The sequence below is a fragment of the Pelmatolapia mariae genome, linkage group LG10_11, assembly GCF_036321145.2.
Source record: "Pelmatolapia mariae isolate MD_Pm_ZW linkage group LG10_11, Pm_UMD_F_2, whole genome shotgun sequence".
In the NCBI taxonomy this organism is placed as follows: domain Eukaryota; kingdom Metazoa; phylum Chordata; class Actinopteri; order Cichliformes; family Cichlidae; genus Pelmatolapia; species Pelmatolapia mariae.
Window position 1 is genome coordinate 22,850,953 of NC_086236.1, and position 27,111 is coordinate 22,878,063.

Genomic DNA, 27,111 nt, shown 5'->3' on the forward strand with positions numbered 1-27,111 from the left:
AGATGAAAAGTGCATCAACACAACAACTTCTACCTTTAGCTGTGAAGTATGTGGAGAAACTACAGCACTGTATAAAAACAATGAGAAAAGTTAACGTGGGTGGAGTAAATCTATTCTGCAGTAAGAGTAGTGAGAATGACTTTTCTGATGTGAGAATTGCACTGAAGGCAAAAAAAACAAAAATCGTAATACAACTGGCAGATATGTAGATTTGATCTGTTTTTATTACATTCTGTGGTTTGAACACATAAGTGGTTACAACAAAAATCTTAATTTACGTAACAGCTCCAGAGATGACAACAGACAGTGCCCGTGGCAGTAATTTCAGTAATATTAGTGTACAAGAGTCCAAAAGTGTTCTCATCAAGCACAAACAAGAACACGCTGATGCTTTTTCAGCAGTGACAACAAACTCAGTGTGTTGTGACATTTCATGTTGTAAATACGGTTACTTAAATATTTTGTAAAAATGTGATGAAAACTTCTTGTTTGTCTTGAGTGGTCTGAAATATCTTCCTCAACATGAAAGACTGAAATATGATTATATGAAATATATTTGTTCAGCGTTATTGTTATCATTATTTACCACCTCTAACGTAACATAATAACCCTTTCTGAAGTACTTTTAGAGTCTGCACTGCTAGCACCAAGTCCAATCAACTTTCTTTTTTTAAATAAACACAAATAATAGCAACAAATTTATCATTCTAATGTCAAGTCTATAACAATTCCCTTTATATCACTGGGAAAAAATTCATGGATTGGCATAAGGACATGAAAAAAAACAAACAAACAAATAAATACAAATCTGAATGAAACAGGGTCCCAAACAAAAGACATCTTTGGATCTCTTGGTCCAGCAACCAGCAGAAACATGAGAGCGAAGGAATGGAAGTAGGCAGCAAAAAAAGTACAAACGAAAAGAACACGATGCCATTTAGAAACTGAACTAGAGGAATTTATTCTGCACTTTACTTGCCTTGTTTTTGTTAATCCAAAGCTCAGCATTTCATCCCTGAAATTATAGGCAGATATATTCCATATGAAATGCCCTGGGCAACCCGCGCAGCTTAAAACAACGCGCGCGTTTGTTACGAAGAGCCTTTGGCCTGTTTTTGTTTAGACAGGCCTGAAGATAATGCAAGAAGAAGGTTGTATCAACAAAAGCAAAGTATTCTCCCAATTCCTGGTTCAGTTGAAGCCAGTTCAATAGTTCAAGTATATAAAAATAAGGAAATATCATATTTAAATGAAAGACCTCAAGTGCTACTTGACCATCGTTGCTACCCGCATTTAAGTGAACAATGAGATAAGACACTATTTCAATGACAAATTGTACTGCAATAACAAAAAGTCATCACCGCACATGCTCAGAGGTCAGTGTACGTGACTGGGGTGACGCCGTGAATTAGAAGCGTTGGACCTAATCCATTGGTCACTGCTTCCAGCTGAGCTAGAAACACCTGTGACTGGCTGTGGTGTGAAGGAGGTTGAGGTAAATACAGGAAGCGAACGGTAGCTTGCGAGCTGTGCTCCATCAACATGTGGTTCACTGCTGACAAGAAGCTCTCGGACGGAGCTTGTGCTGGCTCTGCGGTGGGAGTGTGGTGCTGCACCACAGAGTCCCACGGCACGATCTTTATCGACGCCCTGATCCTCAGCTTCCTCAGCAGCTCTCGAAAGGTCTCTTCGTTGACCATCCATCCCTGGTCGCTGGAAGCGGTTCCCACGTTGAGGAAAATTCTCATTTTTGCGTGCCGCCATTTGCTGGACATGTTGAGTACGCAGGCCATCTGCAGCAGAAAGAGGCTGCACACGTCCTCGTAATCACGGCTGCCCGGCTGGAGCAGGTTGAGCGGCCACACATCTATAATCCGCTCCGAGCCGTCGACCTTGCTGTCTTTATCTTCTCCCTCTAACTGGAAGAAATACCGACCCAGGCACACGCTCTTGTTCATTTTAATGGCGTCAGAAATTATCCCAACATATTCCTCTGGTGCGAGCCACCGCGGGCTCTCTGCATCCCGGACGGGGGGGAAATGAGCCTGCAGTGAAGGCAGGTCAACCCCAAAATTAAATTCATCCTCGTTGCCTCGTTCCACTGCTGTGTCGCAGAAGGCAGAGTCCTGCAGGAGGAAGTCCTCAGGAGTGCAGCTGTCATAGAACCCCAAAATCAGCATGTTGGGCTTCATGCCACCTTTTAGAGGAATGTAGGATTCAGCACATAAAGTAACGTCACACTCTGGACTGAATGTAATCACCAGAAAAGCAAGGAGACAAAAATGAGCTTACCTAGGCCTGTGATGCGAAGCAGATGCTGAGTTCCCTGTCTGACAGTAGGAGAGAGTGTCAGGTCAACAAAGGCCTTCACCCCAAGTTTATCAACTAGGCTCATCCAAAAGTTGTACTGCTGCTGGACTGGATCTGAAGGCAAGGTGTCTAAAACACAGAGTAGACAGAAAAATCCATTCACCAAAACTAAGCTGAGAGCTTCATTTAATAGATGTAATTTCATCAAGGAAATGGTGAGTGGTAAATGGACTGGTTCTTATACAGCACTGTCCTGCTCAAGCACTTAAAGTGCTTTATGCAACATGTTTCATTCACCCATTCATAAAAGCATGTTTTTCTATGTCTAAGTGCTTTCTATCTGATATTCACACACATCCACACTCAAATAAACATCTGGAGCAACTCAGCTGGAGCCTCTCCAAGATGCCACAGGATGAGTCGAACCCTGGTCAGGTCCCCAGGCTATCGCAGGGCTAGCACATAGAGACAGACAACCATTCACACTCACATTTGCACCTATGGGCAATTTAGAATAATCATTTTAGCTAACCTAACCCACACAAACATGAGAACATGCAGACTCCACACAGAAAGGCCCCAGCAGGATAGTGGATTGTGGCAGTATGGATTAAGGATTGAATAAAAAGAAATGTAGTTCCGGAAGGTCAAATCAATAAGCAGCTGATTATCTATCTGAATCCTCAGTTTGAAGCTACTGTGCCACAGGAAAAAAGTCGAGCGCAAAAGCTCCTGCACGTTAAGACCCCACGAGGAAACTTTTCATGATGGTATGTGTGGTCAGGTAGGCCTGTCAGAGCTCATACACATCCTACAACTTACAGATGACTGCAAGTTGATTCATAGCGTCAAGCTTTCAAGGCACAGGACATCAAAAGGTAGGTTTTAGCTATAAATACACAATCTTTCAGCACTGCAGGTAACAAAATGCTTTGGTACAAATTTGTCACAGATCCCAAACAGTGCAAAACCGATACTGAATGTGAGTATCTGAGGCCTTCAAACAACAGCAGCAGCAACTTCAGTTAAGTCATAAGCAAAACCACAAAGATAAGAGTAATTTAATACTGTTAGCTGCAGACGGCCATAACACGCCACCTAATGAGCATTACCCAGATCTCCCAGCTGCACATGACCCAGCACATACAGTCCTCCCTTCTTCAGCTGATTTACAAACAGGATGAGCTGGCTGGAAGAGCGGGGGTTGGCCACCATCAACAACACCTGCGGCCTCCAGAACTTCACGTGGTCTTTCCTCACATCCAGCATCAGCAGATACTTGCGCACCTAAAAACCAGAGCAGACAAAGAGAAGCGAGACTATTGAGAAACTGTAGTGCATGCTGGACTTTGTGTGTGTGAGTGCGAGTGACTGTGTCCAGATAACCTGGTGGAAAATGAGAGCCTGGCTGATGTAGCCCCAGCTGCTAGTGGGCGATCTGTAGTGGAGGAAAAGCAGCAGCAGTAGGAGGAGCACGATGCTGCCCGAGGAGTACACGGGATTGATGACGAACATCATGGCCAAACAGCTCACAATCCCCAGCAGGCAGGTGTGCCAGGAAAAGAGCTGGAAGGTTGGTCTGTTAAACACACACACACAGACAAGACATGAACAGCAGGAGCGGATGAAAATCACTTATATGGCAATATATGTTTAGCTTTTCTAGTGTCACAGAACAAGTGTTTTCTTATGTCCTTCCAGAATTGATTACACTTCATGGTACCACAGCACAATGTTAAATGTAGGCACAGAAGGACTAAAATGCTCTCGGGCTGTGATATTTACAGTCCTGTTACTAAGTGCTTTCAACTGCTTTGTGGTCACAATCAAATCTATTAACCATTTGTTCTATGAAAATGTCAGACGTTTTTGAAAAATTACCATCACATCTTTCTTGTCAACACAGACTCCAAACAATTAAACAATAACCTCACGATAATACAGAAAAGCAACAAATTCTCACATTTGAGAACCTAAAATGTTTTTCACTTTTGCTGGAAACCATTCAGATTATGACCAAAATCAGCTAATGCGGTAACACATCATTGCTGCATCTTCACTGCAACTTATCCTCCTGCTGAATTCATGCTAATATGATGAAGCTTGCTGTTGTCTGTTAATGTGACGACATTGTAGGTTCCACAATGTCAAGAATGAGTTGCCACTGCCAGAGGTCAGCAGACACCACACAAGTTTCTTATTGTTCTTTCACTACTGGTTGATCAGTATTTATTACGACTCTACTTAAGATATTTTGCAGAATTTAAAACCTTAAGCATAAGTTAAGCATTTTAGTCATTAACATGTGCATATTTTGAAACTAGACATCACAAGCAAGGTGTGGCTCTGAATCAAAAAGCACTGGGCACAGCATGATAGTGTGGTAGCAACATTTTACACATATAGTGCCTTATCAGCTGTTTTACACTAAACGGGGCTACATTTTATAACATGAACACTATGCTAACTTGCACATAAAGTCAAAAGTTTAAGTGTTTAATGAGGTGATTAATCATGCAAGATACGGTTTTGGGTCCATACGAGTTAACCTCTAAAAAAAAAATCCTAGTTTAAAGCATTTGTCCATTGGCTCCATTTTTTTAACCCAGAGGCTACAGCCATCTTTAATATACAGTCTGTGCTCATTACCTGAAATTTGGAGCTGATGCCCACTCAAGCGCCAAACAGGCCAAGTCAACTGCAGCGTAGGCAAGTAAGTAGAAAACAGTCACCAAGCCTGCTATCGCATTGAGCTCCCCTGCAAACACCACGCACTGAAACAAGCCACAAACTACAGGTTAGTCAACCAGTTCCAATTTCAAAAACAGGGACCTGCGGGCTGCAGGAACTCACCTGTGTCAGGCCCCAGGTGAACAGCACCGCCACCCAAGGATTTCCTGAAGCTGATGTGATGGCAGCTGGGGCTAATGGCAAGCCTTTGAGGAAAACCATTAAAATTTCATATTTAATTCCATAAGAAGTATAAAAAATTTTTTTAAAGATCTTGAGCCTTACCAAAGAGGTGATCCAGAGCAAGAGCATGCAGGATACGGGACGCTCCGATCATGGCACACATCGCTGCTGACAGTGAGGCGCAGTATATCCCAATAGTGACAAATGGTGGCCATAAGTTGATCCGTTGCAAAAAGCCATAATCTTGAATCAACAAGGTCCTAAAGAAATATGTTTGTTATCATAACTCAAACTTCTTATTTGTATGTCATCTATATTTGATAAGCCATTGCAGACCTGTCGCAGGTAGCGCTGATCATGAGGAAGAGCAGGACGTAGACGATGAAAGTGTAACTGACGGCTGTGATGGTGCCTTTAGGGATGGCAACACTCGGATTCTTCAGCTCCCCTGCAGAGATGAGTGGAGTAAGAGCTGCTGTCATGAAGTGCATGTTTATGTACATGAGACCAATTTTTGCATGTTCATACGGTATTGTGCAAAGGTCTTGAGCCACCACCGATTCTTTATACTTCTCTCATAAGGAGCCAGACTATTATGTCTTAAGGAAAAGTTCTCCAGGCTTTCGAAAGAGCTTTTGAAGTTTTGAATTGGCCGCTTCTTCACTCATTTCCACTCCAGTAATTGCACCTGACCATCTCCAGAAGAATGTCTTTTATAAGCCACTTCACACTGACCTATGAATCAGTCGAGCATTTAAAAAAAAAAAAAAGACACCTAACTCAAGGGATGAACCAGTGTTGCGTTTTTATACAAAACAGACAACTTAGCAAAGAACCAATTTTAAATTGTACCTTTAGGCACTTTTAGACAAAGTATTTTTTATTATTTACATGATTCCCAAAGAGCTATCAGCTGAAAACTTGACACACCTCAGCTTAGTGTGCAGTGTGTCCTTAAAAACTTTTTGGAAACTGGACAAGTGGAGAACAAATGTCTACTTGTCCACTTGTTTCCAGGCCTTAAAAAATATCCACAGTAGGAGAACATTATCTGAAAGTCATGCCATTAAGAAACGGGAAAAGGTCCAGCTAAGGCCTGACAGAGAACTGAGAAATATATCTTGTCCACCAGTTGATCCATAAACTGTTCACTGAAGCTTCATCAGAAACAATCTCTGTGAAAGGATGGCCATCAAGGAATACTTAAGAGAAAAGGAAACATGTACAGAGGAGATCAGGGGTATTTACAGCCATCTGTGAAACACAGTGGAGTCTCTGTCAAGGTTCTGCACTCCATTTCAGTCAGTGGTGTCAGAGACCTTGCTAAAATTGATGAAATTACGAATGTCACCAGTTTGCAAACACACTGCCAATGCAGAAAAAAACCTACCTGGACAGAAACACCACACAGTGGAGCACGATCAGTCATGATCAATCAAAGCATCTTGACAGAAAATGGAACAAAAAGCAGCCAACATCCAAAGACGAGCTTTGAATGTCTTTCAAGAAGCCTGGAGAACTATTAGTGAAGACTACTTAAAGACATGACAGGGTGCATTAAAGAATAAAGTTGAACACACCAAATATTGACTTTCAAGCTTGTTAGACTCTGTTTTTGTCTTTTCCTCTCATATTTTCATGTATCTTTGCACTTTTCAATAAATTACTCCATGCATTTCAATTTTTTTCCCCTCACAAAATATAAAGAAATGAGGGATGACTCAAGACCTCTGCGCAGTACATAATGCACCATGAGGAGACCTTGAGAAAAAAGTCACAGAGATCTTTTGGGTATTGCGGTAACGCAAGATAATATAAGAAACGATAACAGGAAGTGAAAGTCCTGCTTTTAAATCTACCACTAGATTTTGGTAGAAACTGCAATATCTGCCTCTGAAATGTCATTCAAATAATCAAAAAGACGTAAATGTTCAAGAAAAAGGAAAGTGCTTAAAAATATCGCTAGTAGCACTGTCACCCCCAACAAATTTTCACCTGACATGTTGGCTCCAGCCATGATTCCTGTGCAGCTGGTGAACATGACAGCAAACACGGTGGCAAAAGACATGACAGAGTTGGTGCTGTAGTCCAACGAGTAACCAGCTAGAGAGAAAGGGGAAAAAAGAGGAACCTCAGCAAGACCTTAAATAGATGCTTCCCTGTTCTTACAAGCATTAACACTTGTGGCCCATCTATACTTACGGCCCAGGTTGTTCTTCAGTGTGGTGGCGCTGAAACCCGTGTAGCTGGCGTTGTAACGGAGGGTCTGGTTGCCAGGTCCGTGGTGGGTAATGATAAATTCTTGAGGTTTGACTGCTACAGAACTGATGAAGACGGACAGCAGCGATACAGTGACCACCAGCAGGATGACGAAGGCGGTGCGGGAGTAGATGTGGGCGCCAACCATACACACAAGCAGACACAGCAGAAGGATTACTGAAGAATACAACACTGTGTACCAGTAACCCTGGGGAAGCACCCGCACACCCGTGGACACAGAGGACTCTAAAAAGAAAAAATCAGGCAGAAAACTTATGCAGGACGGGATGAAGTAAATGAAGTAGATCATTTAATGGAAAAAAATATATATATAGTGAAACAAAATACGAGTAGGACCTTACCAGGATCCGCACCAAATACATCAAGTATGGCTTCTACGAGACCTAGAACATAGCCTCCACATGCAAAGATTTTTGCTAGGAAGAACATTAAACCAATACTTCCTCCAAACTCGGGTCCCAGAGACCGGCTTATCATGTCTGATCGTGTTTTTGTTAAGGCTTACAGTTCACCTGAAACTGTGGAAAAGAATGCATTAAAAAAAAAAGTTTGAAACAGTTTGGTCTGTAAGGATACAATACGCTCCACCGCCCTGTATCGCACCATTGGTGGAAATAGCACAGATGGACAGTATCGTAAGAGATATGATGGTGTAGGCTACAACCACCATCAAAAGAGCCTGCAACAGGCCCGCATGACCAACCACAAACCCTGCAAAGAGGGAGATCACACCACGTGAGTCACTACAGCACAATGAAGCGAGCCATTAAAAACATGCCAAGCGTGGCTTTTATTTATCTGTTCAAACACGCGCCTCTCACCTGTTCTCAGAAACAGCACAATGCTGAACATTGAGAGGACGGTTGGCACCATAACACCGAAAAACGTGTTCAATTTTCGAGGACTCTGATTTGGCGTCCCGGAGTTGGATTCTTGGGCGGGCTCCGTATCCGTGCCACATACCGCTGCAGTCACATTCAGACCGCACACCCCTGAGGTGATCAGGGGCGTGCGTTCGTTTGACATGGCTGCAAAGAAGAGGTTCTGCTTAGTCTGCTCCTGTGGAAAAAAACAAGCCAATAGAGACAGTTTTAAAACCATTTTTGAAGCAGTTCTACAGAGTTTAATCTGCTTCAGGTAGACAGCAGCTGAACTTGGAGTTGATGGCCTGAGTCACTTCTACCTTGTCTGTCTGCTTTGTGCACAACACAGATTGCTGTCATTTGTTAAGCCCAATTTATCTCTCACTTATCTCCCATTCTCCTGTTACCCACAGTCTGACTTGGACATATGAAAGCCTGCAGGCTAAAGGGCGTGGCACGGTCAATAGGAACTCCATTTTCACACAGTTTTGAAATCACGCTGAGAGTTTGCCTCCTCGCCCCTTTCAGTGCCTCCTAAAAACAAGTGATCATCATGTGAAACAACAGCACATGCCCTAGAACGTCTTATAAATACTTACAGGCCCTGATCAAGTAGTTACTCTTCACCAGCTGAGAATTAGCTGGTTTAAAAGAAAGTACTTTCGTTTTTTCTTTATCATCACGATCAAACGCTCACACGCCGCAGAAAGAATCTGCAGGCCAAGTTTATAGCACACTTCATTATGAAGTTCCTGCTCACACTTCAGGTCGGTATTTGTAGTCACCTGATTCACAGCTGCTTGTCTGTTTTTACATGCAGGAGAGAGAGAAAAAAAATCAGCCACCTCAGCTGAGCAGCAACCAGGTGGCCTTGCGTGTTTTGTTCCTCTCAGCATTCGCTTTGTAATTCTTCCTCAAGGAGATATTTTTCATCACTGAACCAGCAGAGCAGCTTTCTGAAAGCTATTAGCTCAGCTACAGAAATCACATGATAGGAAACCCAGGCTGCCACCTAAGTCATACACAACAGAGCTTGACTGAACATGCCAGGTACATTTTCTCCAAATTATTATAGAAGGTTCCAGCTAGCAACTGATTTATGTCAGTGATACTATCTGTTAAATATTGGATTAGTTATTAGACAGTTAATTTAGATCTCTTTCTCAAGGATAACAACAAAAAAAGGGCAAACACTTATTGGTGTCACCTGCTCATATGAGGTCATCTGCTGTTTTCCTTTGTCTCATGTGACATAAACTAAAGAAAGCATCAGAGAGGCACTTGAATTCACAGAGCTTATCAGCTGTTATTTGTTTTGTTTTGTTTTTTCTCATAGTTGCAAGTCTTTCGTAAATTACATACGCTTACCACCATCATGACAAACGACTTCTTGGTGGTTATAAAGGGGAAGTTAAGCATTCGGAGATAGCCACATGCATCAGTTTGTGAGTTCCTGTATTCTAGTTGATGCTGAAACATTATGGCTCATGCTCTGCAAGATGCTGTTAGTGACGCACTGTGCTGATGTTTACGATGATAACGATGATGATGACGAAAACGGCGATTCAGTCCATCGGGAATTATAGGCCCTCCTGGGTCCCCGGACCCTATTTTTATAAACATGTAGGTAGGTAAAATAAATCACCGCTTCCGTCACATGTACGTTGGATGAGGGTGGAGCAACTGGAGCATAAAAACTTTACATCTCCAGAGAAGGGTAAATCGGGGTAAAAGCTTAACTATGCGTGTGCTGGTGCATTTTGGGTAAATTTCTCCCCAAGCCCGACGGTCAGGAAGTTCGGGCCGGCTGATCCCGCCATAATGTAAACAACACAATTGATCTAAATACTCCTGGACTGTGTCATTCAATCGGCAAAATCAAACATGTTTGCCACGAAACGCGCCCCGTGATGTGATGTGCGCCTTTCCCCCACCCCCAGCTAAAACACCGAGCACAGTCAACCTTACCTCTCGGAACCTCTCGGCACACTTTCAACCACTTCCTGCTTGTGAACTCCTTTTGTTGGTTTGGAAGCTGGGTGTTTGGTTAAGCCTGTGTCAGTTGTGTGGAGAAGAAGTCTCTCGGGTCAGATGCGCAGTAGACTCACAAATGTGGAAGCAATGAGCTGGCTGACCGAGATGAGCTTCCCCTAGAGTTGGATGCTGCGAAAGATGTGCTGCCCAATAATAATACAACAACCGCGGCACGCCTCGTTCCCCCTGTTATTTGTTCAAAAGTGTCACGGGAGAGCTGACACTGCTCATGTGACTGCCTACAGGGGAGGGCAAAACATTACAAATATGAGCAAAGGTACTGCTTGTCAGAGAAAACCACGCCCCCAACTGGTGGCCTCGCCAGGGCTTTATAAGTCACTTTAAGTGTAGAACAGTGCAGGTGATGACTCTGGATCGCAGTCTGTTCTGAGCAGCCTGTACTGAGTACTGTATGAGCACCAGGCTCATTTAGCACACAGTATAGGTCGATCTGTATCCTGGAGTGCAATGCCATTTCTTCCCTCCAGGGGTCACCAAATATCAAAGAGGACTTACTGGTCAAACATAGGCACCGACTAAACGTGTCAAATAATAGCGTTTTTCTTGATTAAATAAAAAATAATAATAAAACCCAACGAAAATCAATCTGTTCATCTCCATCCATTCAACTCCAGGAAAACAAACCATTTCTCGATGTAATCGAGAACGTTTGTATGGGAGTTGCATCATGTCGGTGGGCGCATAGCCTGCAGACTGTGAAATGTCATACAGCATGTGCCCTCAGAAGCACTGCTGCAGTATCAACATCTGATCAGATGTTTGCAGAAGGCTCTAGTGCATACAGTGCTGTGCAAAAGTCCTGAGCTGCCCCTCATTTCTTTCGGTTTTGCTTCCAAGGAGTCTGTCTTGTAATTTATTTATTTTTTAAAGGTATTGATTGCTTCTCCGGGCTTTTTGAAGGCCTTTTAAAGATTGTTTTCTTTTTGGACAGTGGCTGCTTTTTCACTCATTTTCAGTTGTTTATTAAGCCACTTAACATTGACCTTTGAATCATTCGAGCTCAAGGGATGAGCCAGTGTTGTGTTTACTCAAAACAGAACACTTAGCAAAGAACCTATTTTGAATATCTTTTGGGACTTTGTTACTATCAGCCTTGTGCAAAAGCACACAATTTATTCAAGCTTCCTTAGCTGAATCTATTTTTTTATGCCAAAGATAATGGAGTTTGATAGGCATAAAATAGTATTTGCACCAACCAATGTGATTCTCAAAGAACTGTTAGTCAAAGGCTTTGTATATCTTGGCATGGGGTACAATGTGTTCTCGCTAAAATCTGAGAAAATTGAACAGGAAGAAGACAAAAGACAGGCCTAAGACAGCCTCATCAGGTGAAAAGTATCCAAAAGATCATCAGAAGGGTAAGTTACAGTGGCTGTCAAGAAGCCATTCTTAACGAAGGAAAACACAGAGAAAAGCTCAGGTATGCCAAATTACTCAAGAGCTGGACTGAAAAATCAGGGGCAACAGTTTTCATGGAGTGATGAATCCTAATCTGAAACTTTTGGCTTCAGGTTATCATCAGTATGTACAGACGAGGTCAGAAGAGAGGTGCAACAGTAAGCATGCACAGCCATCTCTAAAACATGGTGGAGGCTCTCTCATGGTTTGGGGCTGCATTTCAGCCAGCGGTGTTGGGAATCTTGTCAAAATTGATGGGAATATGAACTCTGATTTACAAAGTAACTACTTTTATTAAAGCGCAGGGTAAAAAACATTCACACTGACATTCACACCTATGGGCACTTTAGAAGCAGTCACCACTTAACCTAACCCCACTAGCATGTCTTTGCACTGTAGGAGGACTACCTGGAGAGGACAATGCTAACGTGTTGCCCTACCAGAACAATCTAAATAAATACTCAAATCTCTTTTAAAACTTTCAATTCTGGAAGGTATGAGCATGATTTTCAGCTGTAATGCACTCTATATTAGAGTTAGTCTCTTGCTCATCTATAAACTACCCCATATTACTGCAGTGTTGACAGTCTTGCACTGGCTCACTGTGCATTAAAGAAATAAAAAGTAGCGCTGTTTGTATTTAAAGTCTTAAATGGTCTTGCAGCTGCATATGTGATAAATTTTGTGTCCATACATAAACAGAAATGCATCAGCTGTGGCTGTCTTTAAATCAGAGCGGATGAAATACAGCTTTGGAAACAGCTGAAATGGAACTGTTGCTGGAGGACAGGTTGCTGTTGTGTTGTTTTATCTAATAATTCAGTTTAATTTCAATTCATTTTTATTTATATGGCACAAATTCAAACCAACAGTTGCCTCAGGGGACTTTATATTTAAGGTAATGACCCTACAGTATTAGAGTGAAACCCCAATAATGACACAGTCCCCTGTGAAGAAGCACTTTGTGACAGTGGGAAGCAAAAACTCCAGCAGAACCAGGCTCAGAGAGGGACAGCTAACTGGATGAGTATGATGGGAAAAATAATGTGAACATCTTGACCACGAATTTTAAGGAACCCATTTATTTATTTTTATGTTACTTTTTTTCTTGTAAAGTACTTTGGTTTTGGTGATACATAAATAAACTTTACTTGCTTACCTACTTTATTTTTCAGCATCACAATGATCCCAAACACACACCAATGCAGTAAATGCACACCTAGAAAGAAAAACACGCACTGGCACATATAAGTCATGGACTGGCCTCCCCAGAGTCCAGACCGTAACTCTTCCTGAAGACTATTTAGAGAAATTACAAGCTGCCTAACACAGTTCAGGCTGTGTTGAAGAACAAAGGCGGTCCTATCAAATATTGACTTTTAAGCTCGTTAGAATTGTAAAAACTCTGTTTTTGCCTGATATATTGTATTTCCACGTGTGTTTGAACATGTTTCAATAAATCTCTGCACCTATTTCCCATTTTTATAATGAAAGTGGGGATGTCTGAAGATTTTTTACACAGAACCATATGCATTCTTGTTTATAATGGTTTGGCCCTTCATGATAATATTGCATTAATATTAATATTGTGTTATTTTAAGTGTAATACTTTCAACATTTGCTTAAGATCTTAAATATTCCAGAAGTAAATTTGAAGTAATGCGATTACTTTAACTAAGAAAATCCACACTTAAGCGCTAAAAGCTTTTTGTTACTTCTCTGCAACCTGCATTTCATTCATTTTATCATTTCTCTGAAAAAAAAACATACTCTCATGGAGCTTTCTCCACAAAAAGTTCCCTTGTGAGGGTTGACTGGTTACAGTCATTCTTGATCCCACTAAGTTGTAATATCATAGATTCATGTTTGTGCATTCATCAGGGGACAAAGGTGAAAAACTCTGCACACACATATGTGAAGGCCAAACATCCAGCTGAAGCAGAAATGCTCATCAGGAAACAGCACGATAAACAGGACATGTTTATCAGAGGAGAGGGGCTTTACGGACACATCCTCAGTTTGGTGCACTCATAGATTTATGGGATAGATCCGAGTACTAGTGCAGCTCTCACGTGATTCAGTGATTGTTTAAATCTGCTAAATCTTCTTTCTTTTTTTCAAACATGCATTGCAATATCTTCATCTCACTGAAATGGTCTCAATGTCACGTGAAATTAGACTTTTCATATTTTCTGTAAAACGCCTGAAAATTCATCAATCATATGCTGTAGATTTTTATAAATGTAATCAACCTGTGTCTGGTGAGACAATAACTGTGCATGTGAGCACAGGATCCCCCGAGTAGTGGTCTGCACAGGAAGGAGGAGGCGGGGGGCATTGGATTTACGTGTATTTAAAAGATGGGTGTGGTTGACTTCTTCATGCCCGGATTTGAGGATCCTGCAAGTGCTCACCGCGTGATCCGGCACCCTGTTACTGAATGATTATATTCAGCAAAGGAAAGAAAAAAGAAAAAAAACAGGAACCGTGTGGATACTGCCCAAGCGGTGAGGGCCGCCTCTGGTTACTGTCTGCAAGAAGAAAAGACAAAATCTAGCGTGAAGGCTGGAATTCTAAACGCTTCTTCGTCCTTTTTAAAATTTAAATTAATCAATTTATTGATAATTTATATTTGATGCACTTTCCGGATTTTACTCTGTAATTCACTGCCGACTTGGAGGCGTCTATCCTGATGAGGTATCGGCAGAGGGAGGAGGAAACCAAAGAGAGGAAGGAAACGAGGATAACGTCACGAAGACTCGGAGTAAAACGGACTGAGAATAGTGTTTAATGGACGATCCCTGATGCGGGCCGGGGAAAGAGCTGGGGCCAATTCCGTCTGTTTACGCCGTATTGGACGAAGATGTTTTTGTTAGGTTGCCGTGTGTGAAAAGTGGAAACGATCCGGAGAGGAAACTGCAGCTCGGCAGCAGCAGATATCATCTTGTGTGTGTTTTTTCCTCAGGAGCTCCGCTAAAGCAGAGAAATGGAAATGTGTGCAGCCCTCCTCCGGTTGCCTGTTTACTGAAGGGTTTGGAAACAGGCTGATCGTGACACACGGAACTTTTAAAGTGGATCTCCTGTGAACTTGATTTTTAATGACTGAAAAAGACTTGTAGTTAAATCCTCCGCGGGATTTGTCTTTTTTTCCTTTTTTTGAGGGGGGGACGTTGCTTTCAGTTTTTCTTTCTTTCTTTTTTTATTTTTCTTTACAGCAGGGGCAGGAAAAAAGGGCAGGAAAATCATCGGGAGAATTAACAGGTAGCCACCCATTATCCAAACGCTGTGACAGCAGATAGGTCAGCCTGTGTGTGTGGCTGGGTGATGGTGTGCGTATGGCATCATTTTGACCAAATACGATTAGCTACATCCGCATTTTTAGGAGCTCGGTGTCTAAAATGAGATGTGATGAAGGCCTTTATGACTGTGCTGATCAATATGTGAGGTGATGTAGCTAGGGTAGGGCCTTTTTTGAATTATGTAAATCTCTAAATCTAGACAGTGAAATAAAAATCTCTCTCGAGTGCATCCTTTGAGACTGGCCTGTACCCGCTTTCTCCTCAGTGCTGACTGTATTTCATTGGGGAGGCTCTTAGGCCATGCGTTCACATCCTCTGCCATCAAACATCCACTCTGCCCGGCATGCAGTGGTTGGAGGCAGATTTTAGCCATGCCATGTTAGAGCACCTCCACATCAGATGTGCAATCAAAGGGGTGGGGCCAGGCACTCCTGGCATCTTTGCGTTTTTGTTCTACCACATGCTCTCGGAGGTTGGTGGAGTGCCAGAAGTGCTGGGGACACCGAGGACCTGCCATATTAACCTTTTATAAAGAGCATGGCCTAGCAGCAAGGGTCGTGTCGCTGCTAGGCCATGCATCATCAGTGCGGCAGTGTGATATGTGTGTCCTCACTCTCTGCTACTCTTTACCCACTGACTTCAGCACAAATCTGCGTGTCCGCCAGTTGATGCTCAGAAGCAGCAAAAACATGCATCTGAGCATCTGGTAGGACCCATGGCCTGATATATGATCCCCCTCCCCACACCCCCTTCTCTACCTCCCTCCTCCTCATCCTCCTCTCCTGCAGCATCTATTCTCCTGATTGGCTAAATGAGCAGCTGTGCCAGGAGACTGAGACCCACGATGCACCCCTTTTGGCTTCCATTAGTGCTGTGTGATCCATCTGGTCGCAGGTCCCTCCAGGGAACAGTGGTCTACTGTAGCTAATTGCTCTTCCTTGCACAGTGTAGGCTACTGTATGCATGCTATCTGTGGGGTTTTTATCTTGAATTTGAATAGCTTCACATATGCAAATCTATAGGCCACCTGTTTGGGAGAATATTTGAATGTGCAACTGTTTTCCCATGAGGAACAGGAAATACTGTAGTGCACGCCGCTGGAAAGCACAACATAGAGATGAACAGTTTTTGTGTACCTGTGTAATTTAAGAAATTAGGGACTCCCCTGTTCTTGAGCGTGAAGTGTTTGTTTAAACACAGTCAGCGGCTCAAATGAAGGATTGCTCCGTCCTGCATTAGTGCAAAGTTGGACTTGTATGAGCATTGCTACCAGGCACCAGATAGTGAGCATTCACTCACTATCTGGTGCCTGATAGCAATGCCGGCTTTTTGATAGCAGCTTAGTCATTGCAGATTATTCTCCTCAGTTAAACCAGGATGGGTGGTTGTACAGCCATAAACAGATTACAAGTTGTATTTTTTTCCCTCACTGTGGGTTCAGTAAACCTCAGAGATTAAAATTGGGATTTTATTTGATTATTTTATTTCCCCAAATGCAAGTAGCATTCAATTATTGATGAAAGTAGACCTCTGGATTAGTAGGTTAGGAAGTATAAAAATACGATAATCCCAAAAGAACTTAATATGCACTGATATTCATTTCATTTAGATTTATTTGATAATAGAGTGTGATATTTAAAGTCGTGCCCCATCCAGCAGGTGACAGCTCGGACAGTTTCAAAATGAGTGAGCTGGAACAGCTTCGTCAGGAGGCCGAGCAGCTTCGGAACCAGATACGAGTGAGTGATGTGTGTCTGCTGTGAACAGTTTTACCATTGAATAAAATACTGGAAATTTGTTATTTACTAGCGGTGTCCTCTTTTTTCCTTCCCTGTGACTTCATAACCATTAGGACGCCAGGAAAGCATGTGGAGATTCAACCCTGACACAGGTGAGAGCAACTGAATGTGTAAGATGTATGTCAGTCACCCAGGGATGGGTTAACCTGGCGTCAATATGGACCTATATACTTACATGATATTGGGCACAGTGGAGAAAGCAGGAAAGCTATTTTTTTAATTGTTTTTGATCAAATGTTACTCTATAGGACAAAAAATCCATCCCTGCTACTCTCAACATGTCTCCAGGTTTCACCTGCACAGAGGAGTGACCTTTTCTTTTTGTAGCACGATTTAGAAATAATAGATGACGGCCATTTGTTGAACCAGCAGTAGTATAAATCATCAATAATTTCTGAATTTATTTTTACAGATGCATTATTCAGATTGTCATATTTGACATGTGATATTAGTTATTTCTGTCCCGGTCTTGTCTTCGGTGTCTGATAGCCACTGTACTGTTACTTTTTAGCAAAACTTTTCTGGCAAACCTTTTATCAAACACCCAGTGAATGATCAAAAGAGTGCTAACTTGCTAACTTTACTAACTTAGATAACTGCTGGTCTGGATCCTGTGGGGCGGATCCAGATGCGGACAAGACGCACCCTCCGTGGCCACCTGGCCAAGATCTATGCCATGCACTGGGGTACAGACTCTAGGTGAGTCTATACTATTTCTAATGCTTTTGACTGCTTCTTGGTTTAATTTTTCTTTGTATACTATAGATTAAAGTTCCACCTAAAATGGTTGAGTGTAATCGGCCATCAAAGCCACTTCAGGTAGCCACTTCCTATCTATATTAGCTAGAATAGAAAAAGGCGGATACAAATAAATGTTTGACCTAAATTTGGCCTGCATTTTTCTGTGCATTTAGCCTTTACTGATGGAGCTGACTCAATGTGAGTCTCCTCACCTCAGTTGAGCCACAGATCCACCTCATATGGATCACATCTGACCCACAGAAAATTTGCAAGTGGTGTAAATAGGCTTTAGGCCACCTGTGTCCATCCTGGGAATTGATTTCAGTTCATTGGCTGTGTGATGGAGCTTTTAGACTACTGCATTACCCAGTTTTCCAAAGGAGAAAAAGATATAAGTCCTATAATAAATAATTCCTGTCTGTAATGCTATGAAAATATGCTGCACTCTTTGTCTTTCATGATTCAACAAATGCTTCAACAGCTATTTAGTGGATTGTAATGACACATGGGACATACCTGCTCGGGATGAACTGTAGCACGTTTGGTGAAGATGTAATGCTTGATTTTCCACTCACACATGCAAATTGCCAGCGTTAATTAGTAAATGCTGAATGAACAAGCCAAACAGTCATAGTGGGCTTGTTAGCAGGCTCGCGTTAGCATTTAGCTCAAAGCGGCACTATACAAAGGCACAAGCATGACAAGCATTGCAAGCATTTTAATTTTAGTTCTGTGAAATCATTTGCTGACTTCAGGCATTAACCATGAACATTTCTGGCTGAGGCAAACATTAAAACAACTGATCCTTCACCTTGAACTCACAGAATCATCTCAGGCTGCAGGGTTTTGACAGAGGAAAAACATGTTTCAACAGGTTTGGAGCACAGTGTGATAACAGGACTCAAATGCCAAAATTAAAGAGATCCTGTATTATTCAAAAATTTTCTGTTTTTTTCCCCTTTTGTGTCTGCAGGCTTCTGGTTAGTGCCTCTCAAGATGGAAAACTGATTGTCTGGGACAGCTACACAACTAACAAGGTGAAATCCCCAAAAAGACAAACAAAAAATACAGCATGTCTCCAGCTGGAAGACTTGTCTGAACTTGAAATGAAAGTGGACTAACGTCTTCCTCTTGTAGAAGTGCTGCTGACTTTCCATAATGGCTTCTTTCTCAGTGTTACTGTGACTGATTGTAAGAGTCACAGTGGCATCGTCGTGTGTGGTTTCATAGTGTTAATACCTGCCCATTTTATGCTCTTTAAACTACCTCTCTTTTCTTAGATACACGCTATCCCCCTGCGCTCCTCCTGGGTAATGACCTGTGCGTACGCTCCCTCGGGGAACTACGTGGCCTGCGGAGGCCTCGACAACATTTGCTCCATCTACTGCTTGAAGACACGCGAGGGCAATGTCAGGGTCAGCAGGGAACTACCTGGCCATACAGGTGAGAGAACATGGCGCCCTAAGCTAACTATGTTAAAATCCTCTCATGAGTAAATCTGATGAGATGTTTCAGACGAGCGTACGCCCCCGTGGGAAAGCTCCACTCCCAAACCTCTAAACAATGAAGACTTCATTTACATGGTTAATTAATTGCAGTCTTAATGAGCTGAGATATTAACTCCTGTCTGTGTGACTCTGATTTGTGACACCATAACTTCTGTATGTTATTACGTTTACACAATCTATACTTTGTTTTAGATGGCTAGTGCCACGACGAGTAGTAGCAGAACACACATTTAGTACTTGTAGAGTTTTCGATTTCTTTTAACAAAATCAAAACATACACTTGATTTATACTTTTTATTTTGGATTTTATATTTTCAAGAAAAATGTGAAGTAGATGATTTATTGAAATGTGCAAATATGCATGTAAATACAGTATGTTAGCAAAAACTAGGTTTGCACAATTGTAACGAGCTTGAAAGTCCAAATTTGGTATGATTGCCTTTATTCTTTAGCATATTCTGAACTCTCTTAGGCAGTTTGATTGTATTTTCTTCAAGAAGTCGTCAGGAATAGTAGCTTCTTGAAGAACTTTCCAATGCTCTTCTTTGAATGTTTCTGCCTTTTGTTCCATTTTCTGTCACAATGATCCTTCACTGCTTCAACAATGTTGAGGTCCAGGCTCTGGGGAGGCCAATCCATGACTGACAGTGATCTAAAGATGTGTTTGTTCTACCCAGTTCTACCCATTGTCAATGCCTTTACTGCACTGACAATGTGTTTAGGGCCACTGTCATGCTGAAAAAGGAAGCATTTGCTAATTGGATAATCAGATGCTTGCCAGAAGGTACTGCATGGTGGATCAAAATCTGGTGGTACTTTTCTGCATTCATAATTTTAATCAAGTTTCCCCAACACCACTGGCTGAAATGTCATCCAAAACCATCACAACCTCCACCATGCTTTACAGATGGTCGTAGATACTCACTGATGCACCTCTCTCTTGAACTCTTTGGAATGTATTGAACCAAAAGATTTCAAATTTGGATCCATCACTTCATAAGATGTGTTGCCACTGCTTTTCAGTCCACTTCTTGTGTAAAGACCTGTTTGGCATACCTCTTCTTGGCAGCCACCCTTCCACTGAGACCATTCAGACGAGGCTTCAGTGAACAGTAGAGGGATTAATGTTATGTGTTGACACAACACTGGTTCATCCCTTGAGTTAGATGCCTTTTTCTTCTTTGAATGATTCATAGGCCAGTGTTACAGGGCAAATAAAAACATTCCTCTGAAAGTGGTCAGGTACAGGGACTGGACTGAAAATGAGTAAAAAAGCAACCAATCTCCAAAAAACCCTCTATATTTTTACTCCTTCTAGAGCAGCTTTGCACAATTTACAGTTGAAAATAAGCCTCATTTATCCTGGCACTTCTCAGCTCATCCACTGTCTGAAGCCAAGAATTTTAGCAGCTTTCTTCCTGGTTTAAAGTCAGCTGTCTTCTGATTGGCTGCCTCTTCAGTTTGAACAGCAGGTGGGTGGGGCTGCTGTGCTTAAAGCCAGAACTTTTTCCCTCTTCACTGACATCATACAGAAGACAAGAATAGAAAAAAGTGTCTGAAACAGGGCATTGAGTTTATTTTTTTGAAAGTCTGTTCATCTTTAATATGAAATGATATAATTCTATGTTTCTATGTTATGTAATTATATGTATATAACAAAGGAACAGTGAAAAGCATAATAAGTCACATTTAAAGAATAGATAACAGAGTCTGATTGGCTTAAAGAAGGCAGGTAAGAAGGTTACAAGAATTAGCCTGATAATGATGGAAATAATGATGAGACGAGTTTGACAGTGTGAGAAATCAGAAGTAATAAAAAGAATACAACAGCAGGAATAGCACAGACACCCAGACATACAGGCACCACATGTAAACAGATCTTTCCTCTTGAACCTATGGAAAAGCTTCTTTTTATTGCAGTCGTGGATAGAGTATTATGACCACAGATGCAGGATGCAAACATGCCACATGCCCACGTGTTTGCTCATGGAAAGAGTACACTCTGACGTGCGTTTCATGAGTACACCCAGCTTGCTCACACAGTAATAAAAGGTATCTTAGAACTACACTACATACACAACTTTAAACTTACGGTTTCTTGCACTCGTGGACATGAAGTTTCGAGATTTTCATGAGTTCATTGAACTGTTCTTTTACCAGGTTAGATTTTTTTTTTTTTTTTTTTTTTTACAGCAGACATATTTAATGACTTAAAAATAAGAATTGAGTGCAAAACTTTGATTTTATTTTGGTGTTTCTATAATCCAGTATACACAACACCACCTGCTAATATTTGGTTAAATGTCTTTTAGCAAGTTACAACTCGGCCAGATGCTTTTTTGTAGCCACCAACAAGCTTCTGGCATAATTCTGCCCAGATATTTTAGCACTCTCCTTGGCAGAATTGGTAAAGTTCATTTAAACTGGAGGTTTTTCCTTCGCTCTTAAATGATCTGTTATTGCATATTTTTCAAATGTTTGTGCGGGATATTGTATTTGTTTTAAATGTTTTGTACTTATGTGGCACAGGTCTCTCTTGAAAATTAGATTTTTTTAATCTCAATGAGATTTTTACCTGGATAAATAAAGGACTAATTAAAAAAATAACATAGTCCACAAAGGTTTAGATCGAGGTTTTGGGAAGGCTAATACTACAATATTTTAAAAATAATAATTTAATATCTATACTATAAGTAAGGTCAAAGGTCTCCAATGGCTCCAAAATCCTGGTCATCTGCCCACTTTGCTGATTTGGTAATCCATCTATCATTGCAGCTTCAAAGAAATTAAAAAAATGATCCCAAAAAGATGCTTGAAAAAGAAGGCTTTAAAATAGTAATCATGTAAAATATGTCAACAAAATATATCATAAAATATTTTGCGCAGTAGCTAAATGAATGAATAGTTTTAGAGGAGCAGAGACAACATGTAGCTCTGTATGTACACTCACAATAAATTTATAGTCATATTTACTTTTTACATTCTTCTCATATACAGTAGTAATGTAATGTAAAATGCGTCATCTCTGATATGAAAGTGTCACTGACATCATCCACGTGTTTGTGCGTTCCGTTCTCTCAGGTTACCTGTCATGTTGCCGTTTCATTGATGACAATCAAATCATCACGAGCTCAGGAGACACCACATGGTGAGTCACACAGATCAACACACACATGTGCAGCCTAAGCATCGTTTTCCTGCTTTCCAATGACTAACCCTGTGCTTTTTTTGTTGTTGTTGTTGTCGTTGCTTTTTTTGCCCAGTGCACTGTGGGATATTGAGACGAGTCAGCAGACCACAGTTTTCTCGGGCCACACCGGTGATGTCATGAGTCTGTCCCTTTCGCCTGACCAGCGCACCTTCGTGTCGGGAGCCTGCGACGCTTCAATCAAACTGTGGGACATCAGGGACAGCATGTGCCGGCAGACCTTCACGGGCCACGAATCGGACATCAACGCCGTCTGTGTGAGTGTCCTCAGGGACCGGGCGCCCTTGTAGGCCCAACTGCTTTTATTCTTCTTAAAATCGCCTGTTATATATTTTACAAGTGCAGTTTAGAGCTCTTGTTTCGGAGGAGTGCTCTGGCCGTGGAGTTTTATGAAGCTGCATCACAGCATGAGTTTGACTGATGTGGACAGGCAGAGGAGACCTAATGAAAGATGAAAGATGCTTTTGAGTTGCATTGTGGGAAATGTAGTATTGGAAGGTCGCTCAAAAGCAGCATCTTATAATGCAGTTTAGAGTTTTAAAAGACAACAGGACTTTTATTCCAATTTACTACTTTCAAAATCAGGGTTTAAGGTGTGAGGCAAGAGCATGAGCAACCCCCACAACACACACAAGGTCAGCAGGAGCATAATATGTAGGTTTTTTTTAGCTTGACCCACATCATGGATTAAAGAAACTGGATGGAGTTGGTATGCTTGAGACACCATTTTAGATGTTTATTCTCAGACACATCATGAGTTTCTGAATTCCTGGCACTGTTATAAGCTAATCTGTGGCCTTAAGTGGCACTCTGGTGCTCCTGCGTACTGTCTAACACGTCATCAGCAGCATCAGCTCCAGGATTTGTCTTGGTGACGTCACACACTCTCTCCAGCCACCAGCTTTGGGAGGGATTTAAATGGGAAGCGCGCTGCAGGATTAACAAGATTATCAATTAACACCATATCTGAACATCCTGATCATCTCAGGAGACGATCTCCAGTTGGGAGTCTGGGTTGATGGCACAGGCCATCTGACAGCGTGGCAGGTGGACAGATTCGGTATTAAAGCCCGGTGATGATCTCTGCCACTGATCACATTCAGTTTTCTGTCTTATTAAGGGATTTAGGAAAGGCAGGAACTCTCTATAGCAGCTTATGTTGTAACTATATTTGTTTATAATTAAAAATATAAATAAATAATAAATAAAAGAGTCATCCTCACTTTCTCCTCCCCAGTTCTTTCCCAATGGCAGCGCCTTCGCCACAGGCTCCGACGATGCCACCTGCAGGCTGTTTGACCTCCGCGCAGACCAGGAGCTAGGCCTCTACTGCCATGACAACATCATCTGTGGCATCACCTCTGTGGCTTTCTCCCGCTCCGGGCGCTTGCTGCTGGCTGGTTATGACGACTTCAACTGCAACATATGGGATGCCATGAAAGGAGACAGAGCAGGTGGGTGGAGCAAGCGAGAGAACAGAGAAAAGGGAAGGTTCATCTTCAAGCTAAGGTGAAGATGAAGTGATTATCTATCAATTACACCACACGTGTTTTTGTAGTATTCTTTCTTTTGATTTTTCGCCGCTAAAATAAAAGCTTAGTTTAGTGATTAATTTTTGCACTGCAGAGGGATGATTGTATGTAGGTGTGCAGTTTTCTGATGCCTGAAACAACAAATAGGTTTATACAATGTTCAGTTTAAATGAGAGGGGAGATTGGTATACAAGTACTGCTGATAACAATGATTTAAAGTACAGAAATAATAAATTGGTTGTAATTTTTATTTTTTCTGGTTAGAGCCTCTTTCCACCAAACTCCTATCTGAGCTTCAGCTGTAAGAGTTCAATCAAAAACATAGAAAACACAATCTGAATAAAAAATATAGTGCGACTAAAATTGCCTCTGAGTTTTCGTTGCAAAAAATGTAATTCTTTATTTGTGTTTTGGGGTTTGTTTGTTTGTTTTTGAGGAAATTAAGCTGCATGCCATGTATCAAGATCAAGGTTATTATAGCTAACTAAAATTCAACTAAAACTAACACTACATGTAAAAAACATTACTGGTTTTACCTCTGACATATGTCCTCCCTACAATAGTAATTAAAAAGTCTAAAATTTAACACTGTTTAGGACCCTAAAAAAAAAGAACCAAACTAAAACAAAACATTTTCAAACAATAAAACCAAACACAAAAATCCCCCCATGAAACTAACAAACTAAACTGAATAAAAAACAAAAACTCAAAATGAAATAACAATAAAAACTAATTCTAAAATGCTAAACTGTAATAACTCTGTAATAACTGTAATAACTTTTTATTTTTGCATGCGTCTATGAAAACAATCACTATTTTACTTCTCATTTTTCTCTGTTGCCAGGTCAGCAACTAAAGTATTTTATACAAGATGTGTCATGTGTACTACTGTGTACTGCTAATCAAAACACATTTAAGAAGATCAAAAGCAGAGAATAACCTTAAATCGTTTAAATAAGTGAAAATTATGCCTTTTTCACAGATTCAGAAATGGCTAAACTTATAACTTAAGTTCAGCTTTGAAAATTAATAGAAACAAGTCCTTCAGAGGCCCTTTTATCTGTATTACTACAAGGTCAAGGCATTATTAGGACAGTACTGTACCACAGGAAGTAGCGATATATATTGCAGGAAGCAGATCTAGAGTGTACACTGCACACGATCTGATATCCTCGTGTTGGTGTTGTTCCCACATCATAATAATATATGTTGTTCCAGGTTCAACATTGCAAGTGACCAATCACATTGTTGTGACATCATACTTTTGCTACTTCGGAAAAAAACGCTGTAAAAAAAAAAAAAAAAAAATCTACTTAACTTGCGAGAAACCGCCTGTGTCCACCGATCCAGCAATTTGACTTCTTTGCATTTCAGGATACTGTTCTTTAATAAACGGTAAGCATTATACATATTGTCCTTGCAACATTGGAATTTCATAAATGAATGAATCGCTTGGCTTGCAAAAGTATTAAGTCACAACAATGTGATTGGTCACTTGCAATGTTGAACCTGGAACAACATTTATTATGATGGTGTGGGAACAACACCAACACTACGATATCAGATCATCCGTATGGCGCACACATGCTGGTGGGTCAGTTGTTCATCCTACCACAAAAAAAAAAAAAAAGATATGAAAGCATAAAAAGAATTGACAGTAACTTCAGTTATGGAAGAGCAGAACAGTCTGCCTTAAGCATAGTCGTTACAGTAGCGGGAATTTTAGTACAAGTGTTGGGACAAACTTTCCAAACAATGATTAGTTTCCATTGTAGAAAGAACATCGTGAGTCTGTTTGGCTGCTGATTGCATCAAAAATAAATAGATAAAAATGAGGTCGCATTTAGATTTTAAAGATTCCTTTTGAAAAACAAAATCTTTATGTCTGCACACTTAAGAAACAGGGGGATACAAACCGTAGCATCGATCTTAAGTTAACAGTATGCTCACTGTTTGATTTTTGAAGAAGTGCATTGCACAATGACAAGTTGGCTTTTGTTTTTTTTCGGCCCTCCCGCAGGAGTCCTGGCAGGCCATGACAATCGCGTGAGCTGTCTGGGCGTGACAGATGACGGCATGGCGGTGTGCACCGGGTCCTGGGACAGCTTCCTCAAGATCTGGAACTGAGCCATGCACATAAACAGCGAACCACACACGTCCAACAGACACCGCTCTTATCTTGGGACACAGTTTGCACCCTGTACTCTCACTGTATGTAAGATTCCACAGACGAACCGCAACATTATACTGTACATAATATATATGACTTAGATATGAGCTTACACACACACACACACACATATATGTATTGTATGCAGGACAAGATAACAAGACCTAAACACATGCCCACACTACCTACCGCCGATGAAAGTGCACAGCAGCAAGGCCACAGTGCAACACACACATGTACACAACAGGTCAAAATATGACCAAATACAGCCGAATATTCAGCTGTTCAGCCGAAAACACAAATCCCATCAACACTATCTGACACACTCATTCTCACACATGCTTATCATGAGACATACTGCTTCTCGTGTTAAGCAGTGGAGCGAATGTTACCCGATATTTTCGTCTTATGACTTTGCTCGAAATACACTTCAGACTCATTTTTCTTTGTTGTTTCGGTCTCTTTACCATACATATCTCAGCAGTGGTGACGTGAAGGCGGAACCACCCGAGTCCATTTACATAAAGAAAGTAAGAAAACAATTGACTGATGAACAGATGATTGAGCTCAATGAAGATATCAACTCTGATTTTCATCTGTTTCAGAACGTCACATAGTCACTGTCTTCACCCAGTTTTTGTTTTTTTTTTTCCAATTTTACACACTTATTTTATTCCTGTGTGCCTCAAATACACTTATTAACAGAGGATACTGAGACAGTTAAATGAATCCAAAACAACCTGAGATTAAGAGAAGTTGAGAAGTAAAAGCACGTCTTATTGAGTAGGAGCCAATAATCAAACTTTGACTTTGTCACTGTATTATCTGGACATTACTATAATTGTACATATTATTAATAAATAACTGCCTCTCCTGCCTTTTATTGTGTTTTCCTTTTAAAATTGTGTTTCTAAAACTGACACGTTTAACTGAGTATTAAGTGCATATTGTCAGGTATTCTCATTATACAACCTCAGGTTTTTACTTAAACCTGAGATTTGAAAGTAGCACTGATATAGACATATATGGGTTATT

The 27,111-nt window shown here is 41.1% G+C and overlaps 2 protein-coding genes across 3 annotated transcripts; one reads left to right on the forward strand and one right to left on the reverse strand.

The window, feature by feature from the left end:
- Positions 1-206: 206 nt before the first annotated feature.
- On the reverse strand, positions 207-10,575 carry slc12a9 (solute carrier family 12 member 9). Its single transcript, XM_063485004.1, has 14 exons — positions 10,335-10,575; positions 8,325-8,562; positions 8,080-8,214; positions 7,845-7,982; positions 7,426-7,728; positions 7,219-7,326; positions 5,560-5,671; positions 5,326-5,483; positions 5,164-5,246; positions 4,960-5,084; positions 3,697-3,889; positions 3,423-3,597; positions 2,293-2,439; positions 207-2,197 (listed from the first exon to the last, which is right to left on the reverse strand). The coding sequence occupies exons 2-14, from the start codon at positions 8,527-8,529 to the stop codon at positions 1,371-1,373; spliced, it is 2,709 nt and encodes a 902-aa protein (XP_063341074.1). The 5' UTR covers positions 8,530-8,562; positions 10,335-10,575; the 3' UTR covers positions 207-1,370.
- A 3,698-nt stretch (positions 10,576-14,273) lies between these two features.
- gnb2 (guanine nucleotide binding protein (G protein), beta polypeptide 2) lies at positions 14,274-26,948 on the forward strand. 2 transcript variants are annotated; one of them, XM_063485006.1, is made up of 10 exons: positions 14,274-15,080; positions 16,778-16,857; positions 16,971-17,009; positions 17,510-17,616; positions 18,632-18,695; positions 18,939-19,101; positions 22,248-22,314; positions 22,430-22,631; positions 23,612-23,828; positions 25,927-26,948. In XM_063485006.1, exons 2-10 carry the CDS (start codon positions 16,801-16,803, stop codon positions 26,031-26,033), a joined length of 1,023 nt encoding a protein of 340 aa, XP_063341076.1. In that variant the 5' UTR covers positions 14,274-15,080; positions 16,778-16,800; the 3' UTR covers positions 26,034-26,948. The 2 variants fall into 2 exon arrangements, with proteins under 2 accessions (XP_063341076.1, XP_063341075.1); XM_063485005.1 differs by having other exon boundaries at positions 14,276-15,080; positions 16,775-16,857.
- The last annotated feature ends 163 nt before the right edge of the window (positions 26,949-27,111 follow it).

Bases quoted from the DNA above. Each gene is read 5' to 3' on its own strand.
- slc12a9 (XM_063485004.1), bottom strand. From the start codon at position 8,529: ATGTCAAACGAACGCACGCCCCTGATCACCTCAGGGGTGTGCGGTCTG. The intron at 8,215-8,324 runs GTGAGAGGCGCG...CCCTCTTTGCAG, and splicing joins TGTGCTGTTTCTGAGAACAG to GGTTTGTGGTTGGTCATGCG. The intron at 5,247-5,325 runs GTAAGGCTCAAG...TTTTCCTCAAAG, and splicing joins TGCTCTGGATCACCTCTTTG to GCTTGCCATTAGCCCCAGCT.
- gnb2 (XM_063485006.1), top strand. From the start codon at position 16,801: ATGAGTGAGCTGGAACAGCTTCGTCAGGAGGCCGAGCAGCTTCGGAAC. The intron at 16,858-16,970 runs GTGAGTGATGTG...CATAACCATTAG, and splicing joins AGCTTCGGAACCAGATACGA to GACGCCAGGAAAGCATGTGG. The intron at 18,696-18,938 runs GTGAAATCCCCA...CTCTTTTCTTAG, and splicing joins ACAGCTACACAACTAACAAG to ATACACGCTATCCCCCTGCG.